The sequence below is a fragment of the Cnephaeus nilssonii genome (genome assembly GCF_951640355.1).
Source record: "Cnephaeus nilssonii genome assembly, chromosome: 14".
Taxonomy (NCBI): Eukaryota; Metazoa; Chordata; class Mammalia; order Chiroptera; family Vespertilionidae; genus Cnephaeus; species Cnephaeus nilssonii.
In genome coordinates, this window is record NC_137085.1 from 9,364,384 (window position 1) to 9,383,218 (window position 18,835).

At 37.7% G+C, this 18,835-nt stretch overlaps 1 protein-coding gene across 3 annotated transcripts in view; it reads left to right on the forward strand.

The window, feature by feature from the left end:
* RC3H2 (ring finger and CCCH-type domains 2) overlaps positions 1-18,835 on the forward strand; it is a 42,888-nt gene that overhangs the window by 4,258 nt on the left and 19,795 nt on the right. For all 3 annotated transcript variants that reach the window (XM_079790632.1, XM_079790631.1, XM_079790633.1), the window contains exons 2-10: positions 2,850-3,147; positions 6,552-6,669; positions 9,060-9,293; positions 12,001-12,176; positions 13,251-13,451; positions 13,921-14,053; positions 14,159-14,277; positions 16,037-16,149; positions 18,302-18,610. In XM_079790632.1, the coding sequence (XP_079646758.1) occupies positions 2,917-3,147; positions 6,552-6,669; positions 9,060-9,293; positions 12,001-12,176; positions 13,251-13,451; positions 13,921-14,053; positions 14,159-14,277; positions 16,037-16,149; positions 18,302-18,610 (1,634 nt within the window). In that variant the 5' untranslated portion in view covers positions 2,850-2,916. The remainder of the gene's footprint in view (positions 1-2,849; positions 3,148-6,551; positions 6,670-9,059; positions 9,294-12,000; positions 12,177-13,250; positions 13,452-13,920; positions 14,054-14,158; positions 14,278-16,036; positions 16,150-18,301; positions 18,611-18,835) is intronic.

Sequence of the window (18,835 nt, forward strand, 5' to 3'; positions counted from 1 at the left end):
GGCCTTTGATACCCTGACCCTCTGAATTAGCATTTCCAAATAGGTTGAAATTATGAAAAAAAAATAGATGCAGTGTTTTGTTTTGATAAATACTTTATCAGTTCAAGTTATTAACTAAATTAGGGCTCTCAATCGTAGATCTAAGATACAATTTATTCTTCCTTAGAGGCCTTTTCCTTGTATAATTCTGCAGCCTGGGAAGCTGAACATTAAAAATGCTATATAGTTTCAAGGAGTGATGTATTCACCTACTTAGTGCTCATCCCTAAAGTTGAAAGCCAACTGACTGGTTTTAAGATTGATGGCATTAATAGGCGTGACAATGTATATTAGATACATTTCATTAGTGCTATTTGAGGAAAAGTTTGTATAGGGAGCTTTTTACATAGCAAGCCCTATCATTTATTTTTACAAGATATTTTTAAAACCTTAAGTTTTTGTGAACATAAAAGCACAATAAAGGCTAATAAAATTCATTTGGATGTGAGGATATTGGAGAATGAGTTTATAGACCTTTCTGTCCTAAATCTGACTTCATTTTTAAACATCTAATTTCTGTGGAACTAATATATTTGGGTTGATAAACATTTTTATGAAATAAACCATTGGCTGTTTAATTGCCCTAAATACCTAGATTTCTTGTTCACCAAAGAGCCTTTATCAGACTTACATAAGTTTAGTATTAGAAGATACAGAAAATTTGTGAACTGTAGAATGTTCAAGTTAGGAATCTAAAGATTTTAGAGGACAGCATAGTTTTGATACTAAATATTTTATTTTATTATTTTTTAAATATATTTTTTATTGATTTTTTTACAGAGAGGAAGGGAGAGGGATAGAGAGTTAAAAACATTGATGAGAGAGAAACATCGATCAGCTGCCTCCTGCACACTCCCTACTGGGTATGTGCCTGCAACCAAGGTACATGCCCTCGACTGGAATCGAACCCGCAGGCCAATGCTCTATCCACTGAGCCAAACTGGTTAGGGCTAAATATTTTATTTTACTAAAAATTATGGAACAAACATTTGGATCTTAGGAATAAGAAAACTTAACTGTTATTTTTCCCATGTGCCTTTTAATCATATACAAATATAATTTTTCTCACACTATAATATCAAAAATAGAAATTTGTATTTTGCAGTTTTTCAATTTAGAATTATTATATGTTAATATTCTTTTAGTCTCCTAAAAGGTGTTTTTATTTTATTTTTAATCCTCACCTTAGGACATGTTTTTCATTGATTCTAGAGAAAAAGAAGGGAGAGGGAGAGAGAGGAGAGAAACATTAATGTGAGAGAGAGAAAGATGGATTGGTTGCCTCCTGCACATGCCCCGATAGGGGATCCCTCCCATAACCTGGGTATGTGCCCTGACAGGGAATCAAACCCATCACATTTTGGTATAGGATGACGCTCCTACTAACTGAGCCACACCAGCCAGGGCTCTTCTTCTATATCTTGCTCATTGGACCTGACAGTTTTTGGTAATATATATATACTTATCAATCACAAAATATGTTTTGTCAAAAGTATTGTAGAGAACCACGTTCAAGATTTGTAAGACAATATTTTTTTAAATATTTTTTTTATTGATTTCAAAGAGGAAGGGAGACGGAGAGATCGAAACATCAATGATGAGAGAGAATCATTGATTGGCTGCTTCCTGCACGCCCCTTACTGGTGATCGAGCCCCCAACCCGTGCATGTGTCCTTGACTGGAATCAAACCTGGGACCCTTCAGTCTGCAGGCTGATGCTTTATCCTCGGCTAGGGCCGTAAGACAGTATTTTTCTTTTTTTACTTTGGCAATATATTTTGAGGTCAGCATCTTTTTTTCATTTATGTGTAACCAGCTCTATCATTACAGTCTTCTTTCATACCCTTACTAGAGGCCCGGTGCACAAGATTCGTGCACTGGAGCGGGGAGGGAGGAGGGGGAATAGGGGGTCTGTCAGCCTAGCCTGCGCCCTCTCGCAGTTCGAGACTCCTTGGGGGATGTCCACCTGCCAACAGTGAGACATCTCTCTCGCAGTCCGGGACCCCTCGCTCCTTACTGCCCACCTGCAGTGGAGGCAGGAGAGGCTCCTGACACAGCTGCTGGGCTCACCAGCCGTGAGCCCGGCTTCTGGCTGAGTGGCGCTCCCCTGTGGGAGCGCACTGACCACCAGGGGGCAGCTTCTGCATTGAGTGTCTTTCCCCTGGTGGTCAGTGCATGTCATAGCGACTGGACGTTCCACCTTCGGTCGATTTGCATATTACACTTTTATTATAATAGGATTTTCAGTACCTCAATTAGCCTCCTAATCAAGTCCTGACCAGAGATTTCCTCTTTTGTGAAGCTGCCAAGTTGAATATATATCCTGGACTGACGTGGTCATTCAGGTGGCAAAGCTGTTTCTTCACACTTGACTCACTCCGATATTGTTTGGATCAAGGGTTTCCAAAGTTCACTAACTCTAGGCCATTTCTTAATATGTTTTGGGTAGTAGATACTCAGGGGAAACACTTTTTAAAAAAAATCAGCGATCCAAATTAATGTGTGTTCCTAAAAATGAAATATGCTCATTTGATATAGTAGTTAAGAAAAACAAATGATAGCTCTGATGATTGTTTTATTAGCAACCAATATAAATATTTTTAGTTGAAAGGAACACTGTTAGAATAATGCTTCTGGACAAAATTTCAGAAATTTAATTCAGCAAATAGACTTAAAGAAAAAGATACCCAAAACATACAAAGTTACTCAGAAGTGTTTTAGGTCTTGAGGCTGTGATGGTTGACTTTACAATTAGCTCTTGAAAGGGAATGATGAATATATGTTTAATTCTTTCTTTTGTCCATTTCCAGCTTACAAAACACTACACAGCAAAATAATGATCTGCTAGACTGCTAACCCGAGCATCCAGCTTCCACAATGCCTGTGCAGGCAGCTCAATGGACAGAATTTCTGTCCTGTCCAATCTGCTATAATGAATTTGATGAGAATGTGCACAAACCCATCAGTTTAGGTTGTTCACACACTGTTTGCAAGACCTGCTTGAACAAACTTCACCGAAAAGCTTGTCCCTTTGACCAGACTGCCATCAACACCGACATTGATGTGCTTCCTGTCAACTTTGCACTTCTCCAGTTAGTTGGAGCCCAGGTAAACTTCCAAGATTTTACTAATTTGGTATGTGTAATAATTATAGTACTTTGTTCATTAAGGGGTACAAAGTATGTTTAATGATATTTGATACGTAAAAATATTCAGTGTACCTGATTTTCATGATTATATTATGCAAAAGTTTTTCTTTAATGTCATAAATCCTTATGCAAAACCATAATTTTTATTATGGCTATATGTTTCTTAGTGTTCAATGCTGTGGTCAAAATTTATTTTATAAGTCATTTTGATGGATAAGAAATATTTTGATATAAGCATCTATCTATATATATAGAAAGAGGTAATATGCTAATTGGTCCTAACGGTGTCCCAGTCACAACCGGTCAACAGGCTGAGCTCGCACAGGAGCTGGTGGGCAGGGGCGGGGATTTCCGCCCCCAGCGGAGGCGCACGCAGGCCTGCCCAGCGCTAACATCACACTGCCTTGGAGGTGGAGGCTTCTCCTGATGGAGGCGCAAACAGGCAGGAGCTGGTGGGTGGGGACACAGACAGGGGCCTGCCTGAGCTGCCGCGGTGCAGCTTGAGCAGGCCCGGAGCAGACACAGACAGGGGGGCATGCCCGAGCCACCGTGGCACAGCTTGAGCAGGCCCGGAGTGGACACAGACATTTTTTCATGGCGAAGGGACTGGAGTCCTTGTTCATGAAAACACCTTGGCAGCTGCGGCAGCTGGCAGTAACAGCAGCAGTGGGGTGATGAGGATGGCGCCTTCCCCTGATCAGCCCGGTCACCTCCCACAGAGGGAGGCCAAACTGCAGCTTAGGCCCGCTCCCCAGTAGGACATCCCCTGAGGGCTCCCAGACTGTGAGAGGGGGCAGGCTGGGCTGAGAGACACACCCCCCTCCCAGCAGTGCACAAATTTCGTGCACTGGGCCCCTAGTACATCAATATTCATTAGGAGGTATGAAAAGAAATGTAATCAAAGTTTTGGCCAGAGAGCAACCATCTAGAAACCTCAAATGGATGTTTTTGGTTTTCTTTTTAATTTCACCTGACATCTATAATAATAAAAGTGTAATATGCTAATTAGACCAAACAGCCGGATGACCTTCCAGACGAAGCCGGGGCTGTGAGGGCCGAGGCAGCTGCCATGGCTGTGAGGGCTGAGCCCCTTGCATGAATTTTATGCTTCGGGCCTCTAGTGATAAAATAAGTCCTATTTGGGGATGAATATATCGAAAACCATGCTATAAAGTAACTATTTCTTGTTGATAATCATTTTATTGAATCAGAGCAAGACCCTAGATTTATAGTAATTTTCATTTAATAAGGGTCTACTTTGTGTAGGTATGATGGTAAACATTCAGTGTCTGTTAATATTAACTAGAGGCCCGATGCACAGATTCGTGTACCTGTGGGGTCCCTTGGCTTGGCCTGCACCCTCTCGCAATCCAGGACCCCTCAGGGGATGTCGGAGAGCTGGTTTTAGCCCAGTCCCCGCAGGCCACACTGAAGGGACCCCATCGGTGCACAAATCAGTGCACCAGGCCTCTAGTATGCATATGAGATCTTTGGTTAATCTCTTCCTGCCCTCCCCCCCTCCCCCTTTCCCTCTGAGATTCATCAGTCCCATGTTTCCATGCCTGTGGTTTCTGCTCCTGCGTTGAGCGTCTCCCCCCTGGTGGTCAGTGTGCATCATAGCTGTCGGATGGTTGGCCGGTCACTTAGGCTTTTATATATATAGATTCTTGCTATAGCTTTTCAGGTATGTAATATCCCCATTTTACAAGTGAGGAAGAAGATTCTGTACATCGTGTATTACATAAAGTAAGAAAGTAAGGATTTTTCTAATCAGTCACATCTTAGGAAATTCAATGAATTAAAATACCCCGTTCCATAGTATCTTCATATTTGAGGTTTTCCTATTAAAGCACAGCATTTCTTCTCAATGTTCATAATCCAGACACTCTGAAATCAAGATGCAGTTGTAATTATTAGTGCATCGTAATTTAATTGGCAGTATTTTTTTTCTTAACAGTGCAGAAAATAATGGTGGCTCTTGCAAATAATGGCATCTTAGATCTAACAAAATACTTTAAACTTTTTGTAATAATACTGGCTACCATTTATTTATCATCTGCTATAGGTCAGGTATTGTGTTTGTCTTTTAAATAAATGTTCTCTCAGTTGATCCTTAAAAATAGCCTGCAGGCTTATGCAGTATGATTTCTTTTATCTTTTCAGGCTCATCTACAACTGTCTTCACTCTTTCTGCTTAAGCCACACTGCCTTCCAGTCAATTGTTAAATATACCAGAAGTATTCCCACCTGAGGGCTTTTGTGTAGTGACTCTTTGCCTAGAATGCTCATTCCTTCTCTTCTTTTAAGTCTTTCTAATGTCATGATTTCCAAGGAAGCCTATCTGGACCATCCCCCTTAAAAATTGCAACCTCTCTCCAGCACTCCTAATTTTCCTTATTCTTGTTGGATAATTTGTATTGATCACCTTTCATCATACTGTTTTTTATTTATGTTTCTTTTAAATTTATTGGTTGCCTTCTCTCTTCTCCACTAGAATGTAAGCTCCACAAGGGCAAAAGATTTTGTCTGTTTAGCTCACTGATAGAGGCCTAGTGCCTAAAACTGTGCTTGGTACATGGTAATAACTCCATAAATATAAATATTTGTTTAATTAAATTGAATTGAAACATTTTTAAAATTTATCTTTATTGTTGAAAGTATTACAGATGTCCCCTTTTTCCCCATTGACCCCCCTCGCCCTGCACCCCCCAACAAGCTAAATTGAATTTTTATAATGGCACAATGAAATAGGGATTTTCATCTTCATTTTGCAGATAGGGAAACCATGACTTGGAGCAGTTAAATAATTTACTCAAGATCACTCGTAGAAATGGCAGAGCTGCAGTTTTGACCTTTCATTGAGAACACTGTGTCTTGTGGTGCTTATAGTCTAGCAAGGGGGTACAGTAAATATAGTAAGTACATTATATAGTAAGAAGGCACTTAGTGCTAAGGGGGAAAAAATTCTTATCCTTTTACCTACTTTTTGTTTTGAATACTTTTAGAAAAAGTTGCAAAAGTTATACAGAGGACCTGTATAACTTTCTGCAACTTCCCCTAATATTACCATCTTTTAAAATTACAGCATAGTTATCAACCCCAAGAAATTAACGTTGATACAGTACTATTAACTGCCTGCTTCTTTTCTTCATCCATTAACCCACCCAGCCCCTGCTATTAAGTATTATATCCTTGATTCTTGGAAAGCAGATTTATTAGGTGTTTGCCTTTAATTTTATTTAAACTACCTCGATGTATGTCTCTGTGTTATAATTTATACTCACCAAGATTATTATCAAATATATAAATAACAGCTTGTAAGCTGGGTGGATGTATTTCTTGAATTGTTTGTTTTGTTTTTAGGTACCAGACCATCAGTCAATAAAGTTAAGTAATCTAGGTGAGAACAAACATTATGAAGTTGCAAAGAAATGTGTTGAAGATTTGGCACTCTACTTAAAACCACTAAGTGGAGGTAAAGGTAAGTTCCCAAAAAGTGTTTTTTTCTGGTGAGGAGGACTTGGTAATACATTTACTTAGACAAATTTGTTGCTGATACCCTCTTAAAACATTTTGAGTTTTGGAATATGAGTTTGCTTGGAGAGATCTTGGAAAACTTTTTGATTGAAAACGTTTATTATACTATTTTCTGAAAACAACCAATATTGTTATTTAATAATTCATGAGACATACAACATTGAGCTTTAAGCAATATTTGTATTCATTGATTAAACTAATAGTGCTATAGCAGGATATTAATTTTGATAAGCCCTGTTAAGACAAGTTTTATGTGTTCATTTATTCATTCAATCATTCATTATATTTTATTGAGCACTTACAGAGGTTACAGTCCCTGTCTTCACAGAGCCTGCAGTCTATTGGGGGTGATAGCCATGTAAGCACAATAAATTATTTTAAGTGCTGTGACAGAAGTGAAATTCTGTTTTGTTTATCACTGCATACCCAGTGTTTAGCACATCATATATGTAATAAAATATTGTTGAATGAATAAATCAATCAAGTATTTATTTTGTACCTGCTCTGAGCTTTGCACTGTTCGGTATTTTGGATATAGTGATTTTTTTTTTTTTTTGAGAGACTTACCCTGTACACCTCATTCATTCATTGAACAGATATCTAAAGAGCATCTAGTAAGCACCAGACACTATTTTGGTACTTGGGGAAACTTGAGTAAATATGTGTGCCCTTGTAGCACTCATGTTTAGAAAAGGGAGAAAGTATAATAAACAATAAATATAATTTAAAAATATGTAGCATATTATAAATAATTGCTATGGAAAGAAAATACATTTAGAGGGATAAGAAATGTCAGAGTGAGTGCAAAAAGGCAGATTGCAATTTGAAATAAGGTGATGAAGGTAGGCCTCAGATGGTAGCTTTTGATCTTGAGATAAAAGGTGAGGTAGTTAGCTATGTAGGTACCTGGGGAAAGACTGTTAAAGGCAGACAGAATAGTAAAGACTGTTAAAAGCAGACAATAGTAAAGTCCTCAACGCATGTGTAGTGTCTTCAAAGAATAACAAGGATCTATTTTAAAGGTAGGGCCAGAGACTTCCTTAAATTATTGGATGTGGGGTAGGAGAGAGAGAGTGGAGTCGAGTAAGACTGTTGGGTTTGAGGCCTGAGCACAAAAAAGAGAGGTTGTTGTCAATTTAGATAAGGGATAGTATAGTAGATCAGGTTTAGGTAGGAAAACCTGGAGTTCAATTTTGGTCATGTTAACTTTGCTATGTCAAATCTTCACTTGAATGCTGTTGAGTAACTGATGGATATATGTTAAGGAATGAAGTATAGGAGCTGTAACTTTGGAAGTCATTGACATATGGGTGGTATTTAATGCAGTAAGACTAGGTGAGATCATCTAAGTAGTGAGTGTAGATAGAGAAGAAAATGAAAACTGGGTCCTGAGGCCCTTTAACATTAAGAAGACAGGAAGAAAAGATAAAATCAGAAAATAAGAATGGGGGAAAAATAGGAAGAAGGTTAGAAAACTAAGAGAATGCAGTGTTCTGGAAGCCATGTAAAGAAAAGTGATCAAGTAAGTTAGAGGTGATATCTGTGATGAGTGCTGTTGAAAGGTCAAGTAAGGTAAGAATTGAGAATGGACCGTTAATTTAGCAAAGTTGAGGAAATTGTCATGACGAGCAGTTTTAGTTAAGTGATAGTTGCAAAAACTTGGAATAGATTTTAAAGATGTGGAGAAAGGAATTGGAGTTAATTCTAGAGGATTTGCTACAAAAGGGAGGAACGAAAAACTCAAAAAAAGGGGGGGTGAGGAAAGCATTGGGACAGAGGTAGGGGAAGAAGAATAAATAAAAAGATTTTAAGACAGATGAAATACAGCTTCCTTGTTCTTATTAATGCTGATGGAAATGATCAAGTGGGAAGGGAAAAAAATGACGACATGGGAGAAAGACAAGGATTGTTGGAGCAATGTCCTTGAGTCAGGAAAAGGGATTAGGATCTAAGATCTTGTCACTAAGCCATGTTCTTAATATCTTTTATATAATGAAAAAACAACGCTGTTAATTATTACTTTTAAACTTTATTCATTCAACTTTATATTTACCTTCAATAATTTTAGTAAATAGACTAAATAAACAAACCAAATGAGGGACTCATATAACCCAGAGAAGAGGATACTTAAATAAAATTTGAAGTAACTAAAAATTAGGCTCTTATTACCAGTGACTGGTAATAAACTGAAATAGATTGAGTAAAAAAAAGGAAATTTGTTTATAGGAGGCTCATTAGGAATTGTGGCTTAATAGTTAAATACAGATAATAAAAATTGGCTTGTCTTTTTTAATTGAAAAAACGTTAGTTTTCTTTGTTTCCTTTTTCCTAAAGGTGTAGCTAGTTTGAACCAGAGTGCACTGAGCCGTCCAATGCAAAGGAAACTGGTGACACTTGTAAATTGTCAACTGGTAGAAGAAGAAGGTCGTGTAAGAGCCATGCGAGCAGCCCGTTCACTTGGAGAACGAACTGTAACGGAACTAATATTACAGCACCAGAACCCTCAGCAGTTGTCTGCCAACTTATGGGCTGCTGTCAGGGCTCGAGGATGCCAGTTTCTAGGGCCAGGTAAGATAGATCACTATCGTGCCTTTCTTATTGGTTATCAGGGCTAGAGGATGCCAATTTCTAAAGGTAGGTGAGAATCCCCAGACTCAACCCATCTTTATACATATAAAGCCTGATATAATTGCAGATAAACAAGCCAGTTTTTGTTGATCATAATCTATATGATAAGTGCTATAATGTTTTAGAACAAATTTCTCATTTAATCTTCAATGTCCTTCAAAAGAGGTGACACAGATCCAATTTTACAAATTAGAAAACTGAGTTAGTTAAGATTACACAGGTGGTAAGTAAAGGAAAAGTAAATTTTTTTTAACTTTTAATTTTGAAATAATTTCAAATTTAACGAAAAGTTGCAAGAATAATGCAGAGGCCCTGGCCAGGTAGCTCAGTTAATTAGAGCCTTATCCTGATATGCCAAGGTTTCAGGTTCAATTCCTGGTCAGTGCACAAATAAGAATCAACCAGTGAGTGCATAAATAAGTGGAACAACAGACGGGTGTTTCTCTTTCTCTTTTCTTTCTTAATAATCCATAAATAAAATACAGAGTAATGCAAAGAATTCCTGTGTACTCTTTATCCACATTGATTAGTTTTTTAATTTGCTACATTTGTTTTATTATTCGCTCTTTCTTTTATGAACCATTTGAAAGTAGGTTGAATACCCACTAACACTTAAGTGTGTTTCCTAAAAACAAGGATACTCTTGATACAGTACTACATTCTATAGTTTATATTCCAGTTTTATCAGTTATTTCAAACATGTTTTTTATGGCATTTATTTTGTAAATATTTCCCTGGCTGGAAAACAACATAAATTAATACCTTCTTTAGGTATTGCACCTAGAGGCTAATATCACTTTAAAATTATATACAAAACTAGTAGCCCTGCGCACGAATCCGTGTGCCAGTAGCTCTCTGCGGGGCCTGGCCACTGCGCCCACTGCCCAGAGGCTCTCCGCAGCCCAGAGGCCCATCCGCGCCCCGGCCTGGCCAGAGCCCCATCCATGGCCGGGCACGGAACGCTCACGCTGCCCGCTCTCAGCAGCTGTCCCCTGGGACTGGGAGACTCCAGCGGGGCTGAGAGGACTGGGCGCCGCCATCTTGTGGCTATGGGTGCTGCCATCTTTGTGACAGAGTGATGGTTAATTTGCATGTTACCCTTTTATTAGATAGGATAGTTCTGACAGGCAGAGTAACAGTTTCATGCATTAAAAAATTACCATTTATCATAAGACTACTGTGTGTCCTTCACATGTTACTTGTCAGAGTAGCTGTGTGTGTTTTATAAATGAGGATTTTTTTTTCACTTTAACATTGTCATCTAGTTGATTGTTAAATATCTACAGAATGTATATGTTAAGTTCTCTTGACTTGTGTTCTGATTGGTTGTTTAATAAGAAGGATGTTTTCTTTTGTTTGATTGCAGACCCCTTATCTGTGGTTTCTTTTTCTGTAGTTCTAGTTACCTAAGGTCTAAAAATATTAGGTGGGAAATTCCAGAAATAAACAGTTCATAAGTTTTAAATTGCACATTGCTCTGAGTAGTGTGAAGAAATCTCATGCCATTGTGAATCATTCCTTTGTCCAGCATGTCCACACAGTATATTCTATCCACCCATTAGTCACTTAGTAGCCTTCTTGGTAATTAGTCTGTTGAGGTGTCTCACTGCTTGTGTTCAGTTAACACTTATAGTAGACTGACATTAAGTCACAATGCTTATGTCATTCACCTCACTTCATCTTATTGTGTAGTCATTGTATCATCTCATATCTTCACAAGAATCTTGAATCCAGTACAGTAAGATATTTTGAGAAAGAGACCATATTCACAAAGCATTACAGTATATTATAATTGTTCTATTTTTAGTTATTGTTAATCTCTTACTGTGTATAATTTGTAAATTAAACTTTACATAGGTATGTACGTATGTACAGCAGGTTCTTGAATAACATTTCATTCAACATCGTTTTATTATAATGTTGATGAGATGCTATAGGAACTTAGCTCTTGTTTGTGTCAATCAGCCTATGGTAAAATTGGTTGTATCATAGGTTGTTTTGCTTAAAGTTGCAAAACCTATTGACAATGTTAAGTGAGGACTTTACTGTTTAGGAAAAAACATATTATACAGGGTTGGCAAAGTAGGTTTACAGGTGTGTTCATAATAGAGTAATTAATTAAATAATAATACAAAAATAAGCTCTGCCCCAGCTGCGTGGCTCAGTTGTTTGAGTGTAGTCCTGTGCACCAAAAGGTTTCCGGTTCGATCCCAGTCAGGGCACATATGGTATGGAAGGCAGTGGGTCGATGTTTCTCTCTTCTCTCTCCACTCCCCTCTTTTTTTCCCCTTCTCTCCCTCTCCCTTCCTTTCTCTAAGCATGTCTGCAGGTGAGGAATAAAAAAAAGAAGAAGCTCTGCTTCACATACTCACAAATGTAAGCCTACTTTTGCCCACCTCTGTATATAGGGTTTGGTACTATCTACAGTTTCAGACATCCACTGGGTGTCTTAGAACATATCCTCTGTGAATTAGGGTGGACTACTGTATTTTTTAATTAAGCTATATTTGTGTATGTGTGATGTCCTATTTTTGTGCTAATTAAATACAGACTGGAAAATGAACCACTGTAAACTAATACCAAAGAAATCTGTGACAGACATGATCTGCAGGGTTTCTCATTTATCATGAAGTCATGTTTCTTCTAGCTATGCAAGAAGAGGCCTTGAAGCTGGTGTTGCTGGCACTAGAAGATGGTTCTGCTCTCTCAAGGAAAGTTCTGGTACTTTTTGTTGTGCAAAGATTAGAACCAAGATTTCCTCAGGCATCAAAAACAAGTATTGGTCATGTTGTGCAACTACTGTATCGAGCTTCTTGTTTTAAGGTGAGTAATAAGCAACCATCTAAACATTACATGCCTATATGTGGGACAGAGGCTTCCTATAATGGGTATTATCCTGTTAGAGGCCACCACAAATGCAGAATGCTTATAAGAGTTGAAGAAACTCTTTTTTTTTTGAGAAGTGCAACTCTTAATTGACTTGAATTCTCATCTTGTAGATATTTTTCTGTAAAAGAGTATCAGACTTTTGCTTGATTTTAGCATGGAGTCAGAACAAGGGAAGTTAATGATTCTGTTTAATGCAGAGATATTCTGATTTGGTATATCTCATGTAGGACTTGAACATTCATACATACTTTAAATTGTGTGCTCTTCAAGCCAAGGGTTCTGATTCAGTAGACCTGAAATTATAGTTTTCAAAACTTCATGGGTAATTTTGATGCACATTAATAGAACTTGAGCCCTAACCGGTTTGGCTCAGTGGATAGAGCTTCTGCCTGTGGACTCAAGGATCCCAGGTTCGATTCCAGTCAAGGGCATGTACCTTGGTTGTGGGCACATCCCCAGTAGGGGGTATGCATTAGGCAGCTGATCGATGTTTCTAACTCTCTCTCCCTCTCCCTTCCTCTCTGTAAAAAATCAATAAAATATATTTTAAAAAAATAGAACTTGAATAGGACCAGGTTCTCTTAATCACCTGTGTCCATCTTTACTACTCAGGTAGATAGATGTATATGCTTCCCAGGAGATACCCTGTACCATAGATGGTGGTTAGAGAGGTGCTAACATCCTCTAGTTTTTTGGGTTTCTTTTTTTGTACTTTTTAGATTGATAATTCCTCCTTTTGTTTCCTCAGTGTTTCTTTAAGTAGGTTATGACAGAATATAGATTTTTGTGACTTCTAAGTTATACTCTGCTCCTTCTTAAATTATACCTGATTAGAATTTCTGTGTCCCAAACTTTTCTTTCTTGTACCATCTTGGTGTGATATCTGATATGTAGTAGGTCCCCCTCATCCTACACTCCACCCCCCAAAAAAAGAAGGTTTAGTTGTGGAAGGAGGGAAAGCAGACCAGTTCTGACGGGTTGGGTGTATTTCTCCTTTCTATTGTTTAGGTTACTAAAAGGGATGAAGACTCTTCTCTGATGCAATTAAAAGAAGAATTTCGGAGCTATGAGGCATTACGCAGAGAACATGATGCCCAAATTGTTCATATTGCTATGGAAGCAGGACTCCGTATTTCACCCGAGCAGTGGTCCTCACTTCTATATGGTGACTTAGCGCATAAATCACACATGCAGTCTATTATTGATAAGGTTTGTGAAATTAGAGATCCTAATCTATGTTGTTGTTACATTGGAGAATACTGGAATCTTCTGAAAGGACTGAAGAGACAACCAGTTGAAGAGTCTATGTTTTTAAAACTCAGAGTCTTATAAAATCTTTTTTTTCCCCTTTTAATTATTACTTTTTAAACTTTCAAAATAAACTAAGGGAGGCAATAGGGAAGCAAATACAAGATAAAAGCAGGTTGGCTTACAAAGTCTGTCATTCATCTACATTCCCTCCAGAGAGCTAATACAGCTTATAATGAGTTTTCTGAGTGTCTAATGATGAATTTCATAGGGCAGATTCTGAGGTGAAAATCTAATTCACCATTGATACTCATACTATGGAGTCTGAAGACACTTGAAAACCTATTTTAGTATATTGACTTAATGAAAGCATTTGAAATTAGATGTAAGAACCAGAGTAAAAAAAAAATTCTGTCTTCTGTTTTGTTAGCTGCAATCTCCAGAATCATTTGCAAAGAGTGTCCAGGAATTGACAATTGTTTTGCAACGAACAGGTGACCCAGCTAACTTAAATAGACTGAGGCCTCATTTAGAGCTTCTTGCAAACATAGACCCCAATCCAGGTATGTTGGAAAATATTCAATTGCTTATGTTTTTTATAATAACAGAAGATAATTTCTGCTAACAAATTCTCTCCTCCATCCCATCTCCTTGGTGGCTTATTTTAGATGCTGTTTCACCAACTTGGGAGCAGCTAGAAAATGCAATGGTAGCTGTTAAAACTGTAGTTCATGGCCTTGTGGACTTCATACAGAATTATAGTAGAAAAGGCCATGAGACACCTCAGGTAAGCACATTTATTGTACTTGTACCGTTATCTCTAACAGAGGTTCATCCTGAACATTTAACAAACTATTTGGCTAATGGACTCTTTATATGGCTCTTCTCTGTTATAAGTTTTTATCTATTCTTTTGGGAGAAACTCAAGTTGTAGTATACCTGATAAATAATTCAGAGCACAGCAACAGTTTGGATAGTATCTTGAATATGAATTTACTGCTGATGTCTTTTACCAAATATAGATTATTGATTCCTTCCAAACATTTTATCTGATTCTTTTCTAATGTGGAAAAATTGTCACTTTTTTCTTCATTGCTGTCAGACAATGAATTTCTATTTGTAAGTATGTGGAAATTGAATTTTTAAAATATTTTCAGCCCTGGCCTGTGTGGCTCAGTTGGTTGCGAGTCATCCAGTGTACCAAAAAGTTTCTGGTTCAATTCCCAGTTAGGGCACATGCCCGGGTTGCAGGTTCCCTCCCCAGTAGGGGTCATAACGATGTTGGTTGTATTTTTCTCTGTCCTTCTCCCTTCCCCGCTCTCTAAAAACATAAAAATAAAAATATTTTTTAAAACATTTTCACTGTACTTTAGAAGGAGTTATTTAAGGTATAACTCCTTTATTCTAATAATATCTATTATTTGTTAACTTTTGTTGTTAATCCTCACCTGAGGATATTTTTGCCATTGATTTTTTTTTTTTTTTTTAGAGAGTGGGAGGGTGGAAAAAAAGGGGAGAGAGGGAAAGAGAAAGGGAAACATCCATGTGAAAAAGACATCAATTGGTTGCCTCCTGCATGCGCCACCACTAGGGCTGGGGGTTTAACCTGCAACCCAGGTACATGTCCTTAACCAGGAATCAAACCCCTTACCCTTCGGTGCATGGGCTGACGCACTAACCACTAAGCACACCAGCCAGGGTGACATTTATTTATTAAGTTACTGTGAGCCAGTTCCTATGTTCAATATTTTACATATATTAATTCTAATTCTCACAGTCACTTGCAAGATAATTGCTATTGCCAAGTTGAAGCTTAAAATGGTTAAATAGCATATCTAAAGTCATGGTGACAGTAAGTGACATAGGTAGGATCAAATCTACTCCAAAGTGATCTTTCCAATCTTATATCCTTATTACGTTAGAAGATTGGAATATATTCAAATACCGACTGAAAGATAAATATCTCATCTTTATTAAGATGACAAAAATAACAAGGACATTTTAGATTTTAATGCAAATCATAGTAGGTATGATGAGGTTTTTATATTTTGCCTCATTATGTGAACTTAACTCTGAGCCTAAAAAAGAGTTGTACCCTCAACTTGACAAATAAGTAGGTATTTCTTAATTTTCACTTTCAGGGAAAATCATATTCTACATAACCTGGGAAAGCTTAAGTGAACAAGCTTATGGCCTTTAAATGCTTTTTTAAAGTTTTTGTTTGGTTTTGGTATCATAATTTTAACACAGCAGTGAATTGATGAGGAAATCTTGTATTTTCATGGGCTTTGTGTTGACTGAAAAATAAATAGACGTAACATTTGAACCAGTTTCAGATAATCTCCAGAGCAAATGTCTAAAATGTCAACTCAGGGTTATGCCAACTAACTCTTAACAGGAAACAATGGAGTGATCATTGTTTCAGCACAAGAATTACTTATAGCTAATGTGAAAAAGAATTGAAGGTGTAGTCATGAAATTTTGAAGTCCCAAGAGTGAATAACACCTGGAATCTTCACTTTTCCACACACTGATTCTTTTTGTAGCCTCAGCCAAACAGCAAATATAAGACTAGCATGTGCCGAGATCTAAGGCAGCAAGGAGGGTGTCCACGAGGAACAAACTGTACTTTTGCCCATTCTCAGGAAGAGCTTGAAAAGTAAGTTATGAGAATTCTCTTGCATATGGGTTTAATTTGGGGCCATTATGAAAGTGTTATATACAATCTTAAAGTTTGTGATGAGTTTTCAAGATGCAGTTAACTACCTTGTTGCTTCTGGGAGCAAGATTAACTTAAGTTATCTAGCTGAAATACATGTTTCTGCTAAGCACCTGTGTAGAATGAAAATACTCCTATGTGCAATCTTATTTGCTCAGGTTCACTTGAAGATAACAGCAAAGGCCCAGGTAAATGGTAATGCAGATTTTCTTTTTATAACTTTTGGTCTTATTTTAACATTCTTTTTATGTATCTTCTTTTCTTTTTCTCTTCTCCTATGGGTAATTCCTTTTTCTATGTCCATTTACCCCAAACATAAAAGTAAATGGGTAAAATCTATTTATTTCATTATTTTTTTTAAATATATTTTTTTTGCTTTCAGAGAGGAAGGGAGAGGGAGAGAGAGATAGAAACATTGTTGATGAGAGAGAATCATTGATCGGCTGCCTCCTGCACGCCCCCTCCTGGGGATTGAGCCTGCAACCCGTGCATGTGCCCTTGACCGGAATTGAACCTGGGACCCTTCAGTCCGGAGGCCGATTCTCTATCCACTGACCCAAACCAGTTAGGGCCTGAGTATCAACTTTTAATGGACCTCTCTCTTTTGTTTTTAGACACTTTAAACTCAGTTTGAGCTCATTTTCTAGTCCTATGCACCCTCCTCTTCTACGTTCCATTCTACTCTGCCCCAGTGTTCCCTGGTCCAACCAGTTAATTCATGTCATGTTATAAGAAGCATCTTTGTCAGCTTTCTTTCACCTGCTTGTCTTAGTCACTGAGTTCTATCTGTTTCTATATATGTATTTCTCAATTCTTCCTTCATCTTTCCATTCTTATAGTTCAAACTATCATCCCCTTTCCCTCTTTTTTTTAATCCTCACCTGAGGATATTTTTTCCATTGATTTTTTTTTTTTTTTTTTTTTTTTTTTTTTTTTTTTTAGAGAAAGTGGAAGGAAGGTGGTGGGGGGAGTGAGAGAAACATTAATATGAGAGAGATTGATTGCCTCCTGCACGCATCCTGACCAGGGCCAGGATCAAACCTGCCACCCAGGTATATGCCTAGACCGGGAATTGAACCTGCAACCCTTTGGTCTGAGGGCTGAAGCTCTAACCATCCAGGGCTATCATCCCCTTTTCTTGATAGACAGTTGCCTCCTAACTAGTTTTCTTACAGCTACTGTTGCCCACCGCCAATCCCATTATTTCCCACAAAATAGGGAGAACTTTGCCATAAGACTCATTGTAGATACTTAGGTATTTTGTCATTACTGTATGGATAAAGATATAAAATCTAGATTGTGGTTCTAAGACCTTGCATCATCTAGTCTGTGCCTACCTTTCTGATAATCATCTCATAAACTAATCTGTTTATTTAAAAATGAGTTTTATTTTTTTTATTTTTTGTTGTTGTTGTTAATCCTCACCCGAGGATATTTTTCCATTGATCTTTAGGGAGAGTGGAAGAGAGAGGGAGAGACAGAAACATAGATGTGAGAGAGACACATCGATTGGTTGCCTCCTGCACATGTCCCAACCAGGGTCCGGCCAGGGAGAAGCCTGCAACCGAGATATGTGCCCTTGACTGGAATCGAACCCGGGACCCTTCGGTCTGCAGTCCGACGTTCTATCTGCTGAGCCAAACCGGATAGGGCAGTGTTTTTATTTCTTTAAAATTATATAATTAACAAATTTTTAACAACAGAATTTTTTCAACTCTTGTATACCTTTCTCTTTATATTGCCAACTAAATTTTATATGGTTTCTTTCATTTTTATTTAGTGTACTTTATATTCCAGTTAGACAAAATTTTCAAAAGGATCTCTTCCCACTCCCTCAGAAGCCTTCTTTGGATGCATGTGTACTTTGCTTGCTATTAAATATGTGCCTATATGTACAGGTGTCTGTGTGTAGTTGAATGGCATATGTATTTTCATGTGGCATCTATTAGAGCAGAGTTTGATATAGACCGTATATGATATTTAGCTGAAGAAACTTTTCAAAACTGTTTCCTCCTTTTTAAATCTTTTCCCATTGTCTTTTTTTTTAAATAGAGTGAAATATTCATCAACACATTGATTGTTTTTAAAACAGGTATCGATTAAGGAACAAAAAGATCAATGCAACTGTAAGAACATTTCCTCTTCTAAATAAAGTTGGTGTAAACAACACTGTCACAACCACAGCCGGAAATGTCATTTCTGTCATAGGAAGTACTGAAGCAACGGGGAAAATTGTTCCAAGTACAAATGGAATTTCCAATGCAGAAAACAGTGTTTCCCAGCTAATCCCACGTAATACTGACAGTGCATTAAGAGCTCTGGAGACTGTGAAGAAAGTGGGAAAGGTTGGCACTAATGGTCAGAATGCTGCTGGGCCTTCTTCAGAGTCAGTAACTGAAAAGTAAGTAGTAGGTAAAAATGCTTAATATGAGTTACTTAGACTTTTTAGAAATGCCTGAGTATTTTTATTTTTCCCGAGGAAAAGCAGTAGAATTTTTATGTAGAATGTGTCATGTAGAAATAGTACTAAATTCCAAAAAATTTGAGTGCTAGTCCTGGCTCTGTAAATGAATAGCTTTGTGACCTTGGGAAGTCACTTTAACTTGCTTTTGTTTCCCTTCATCGT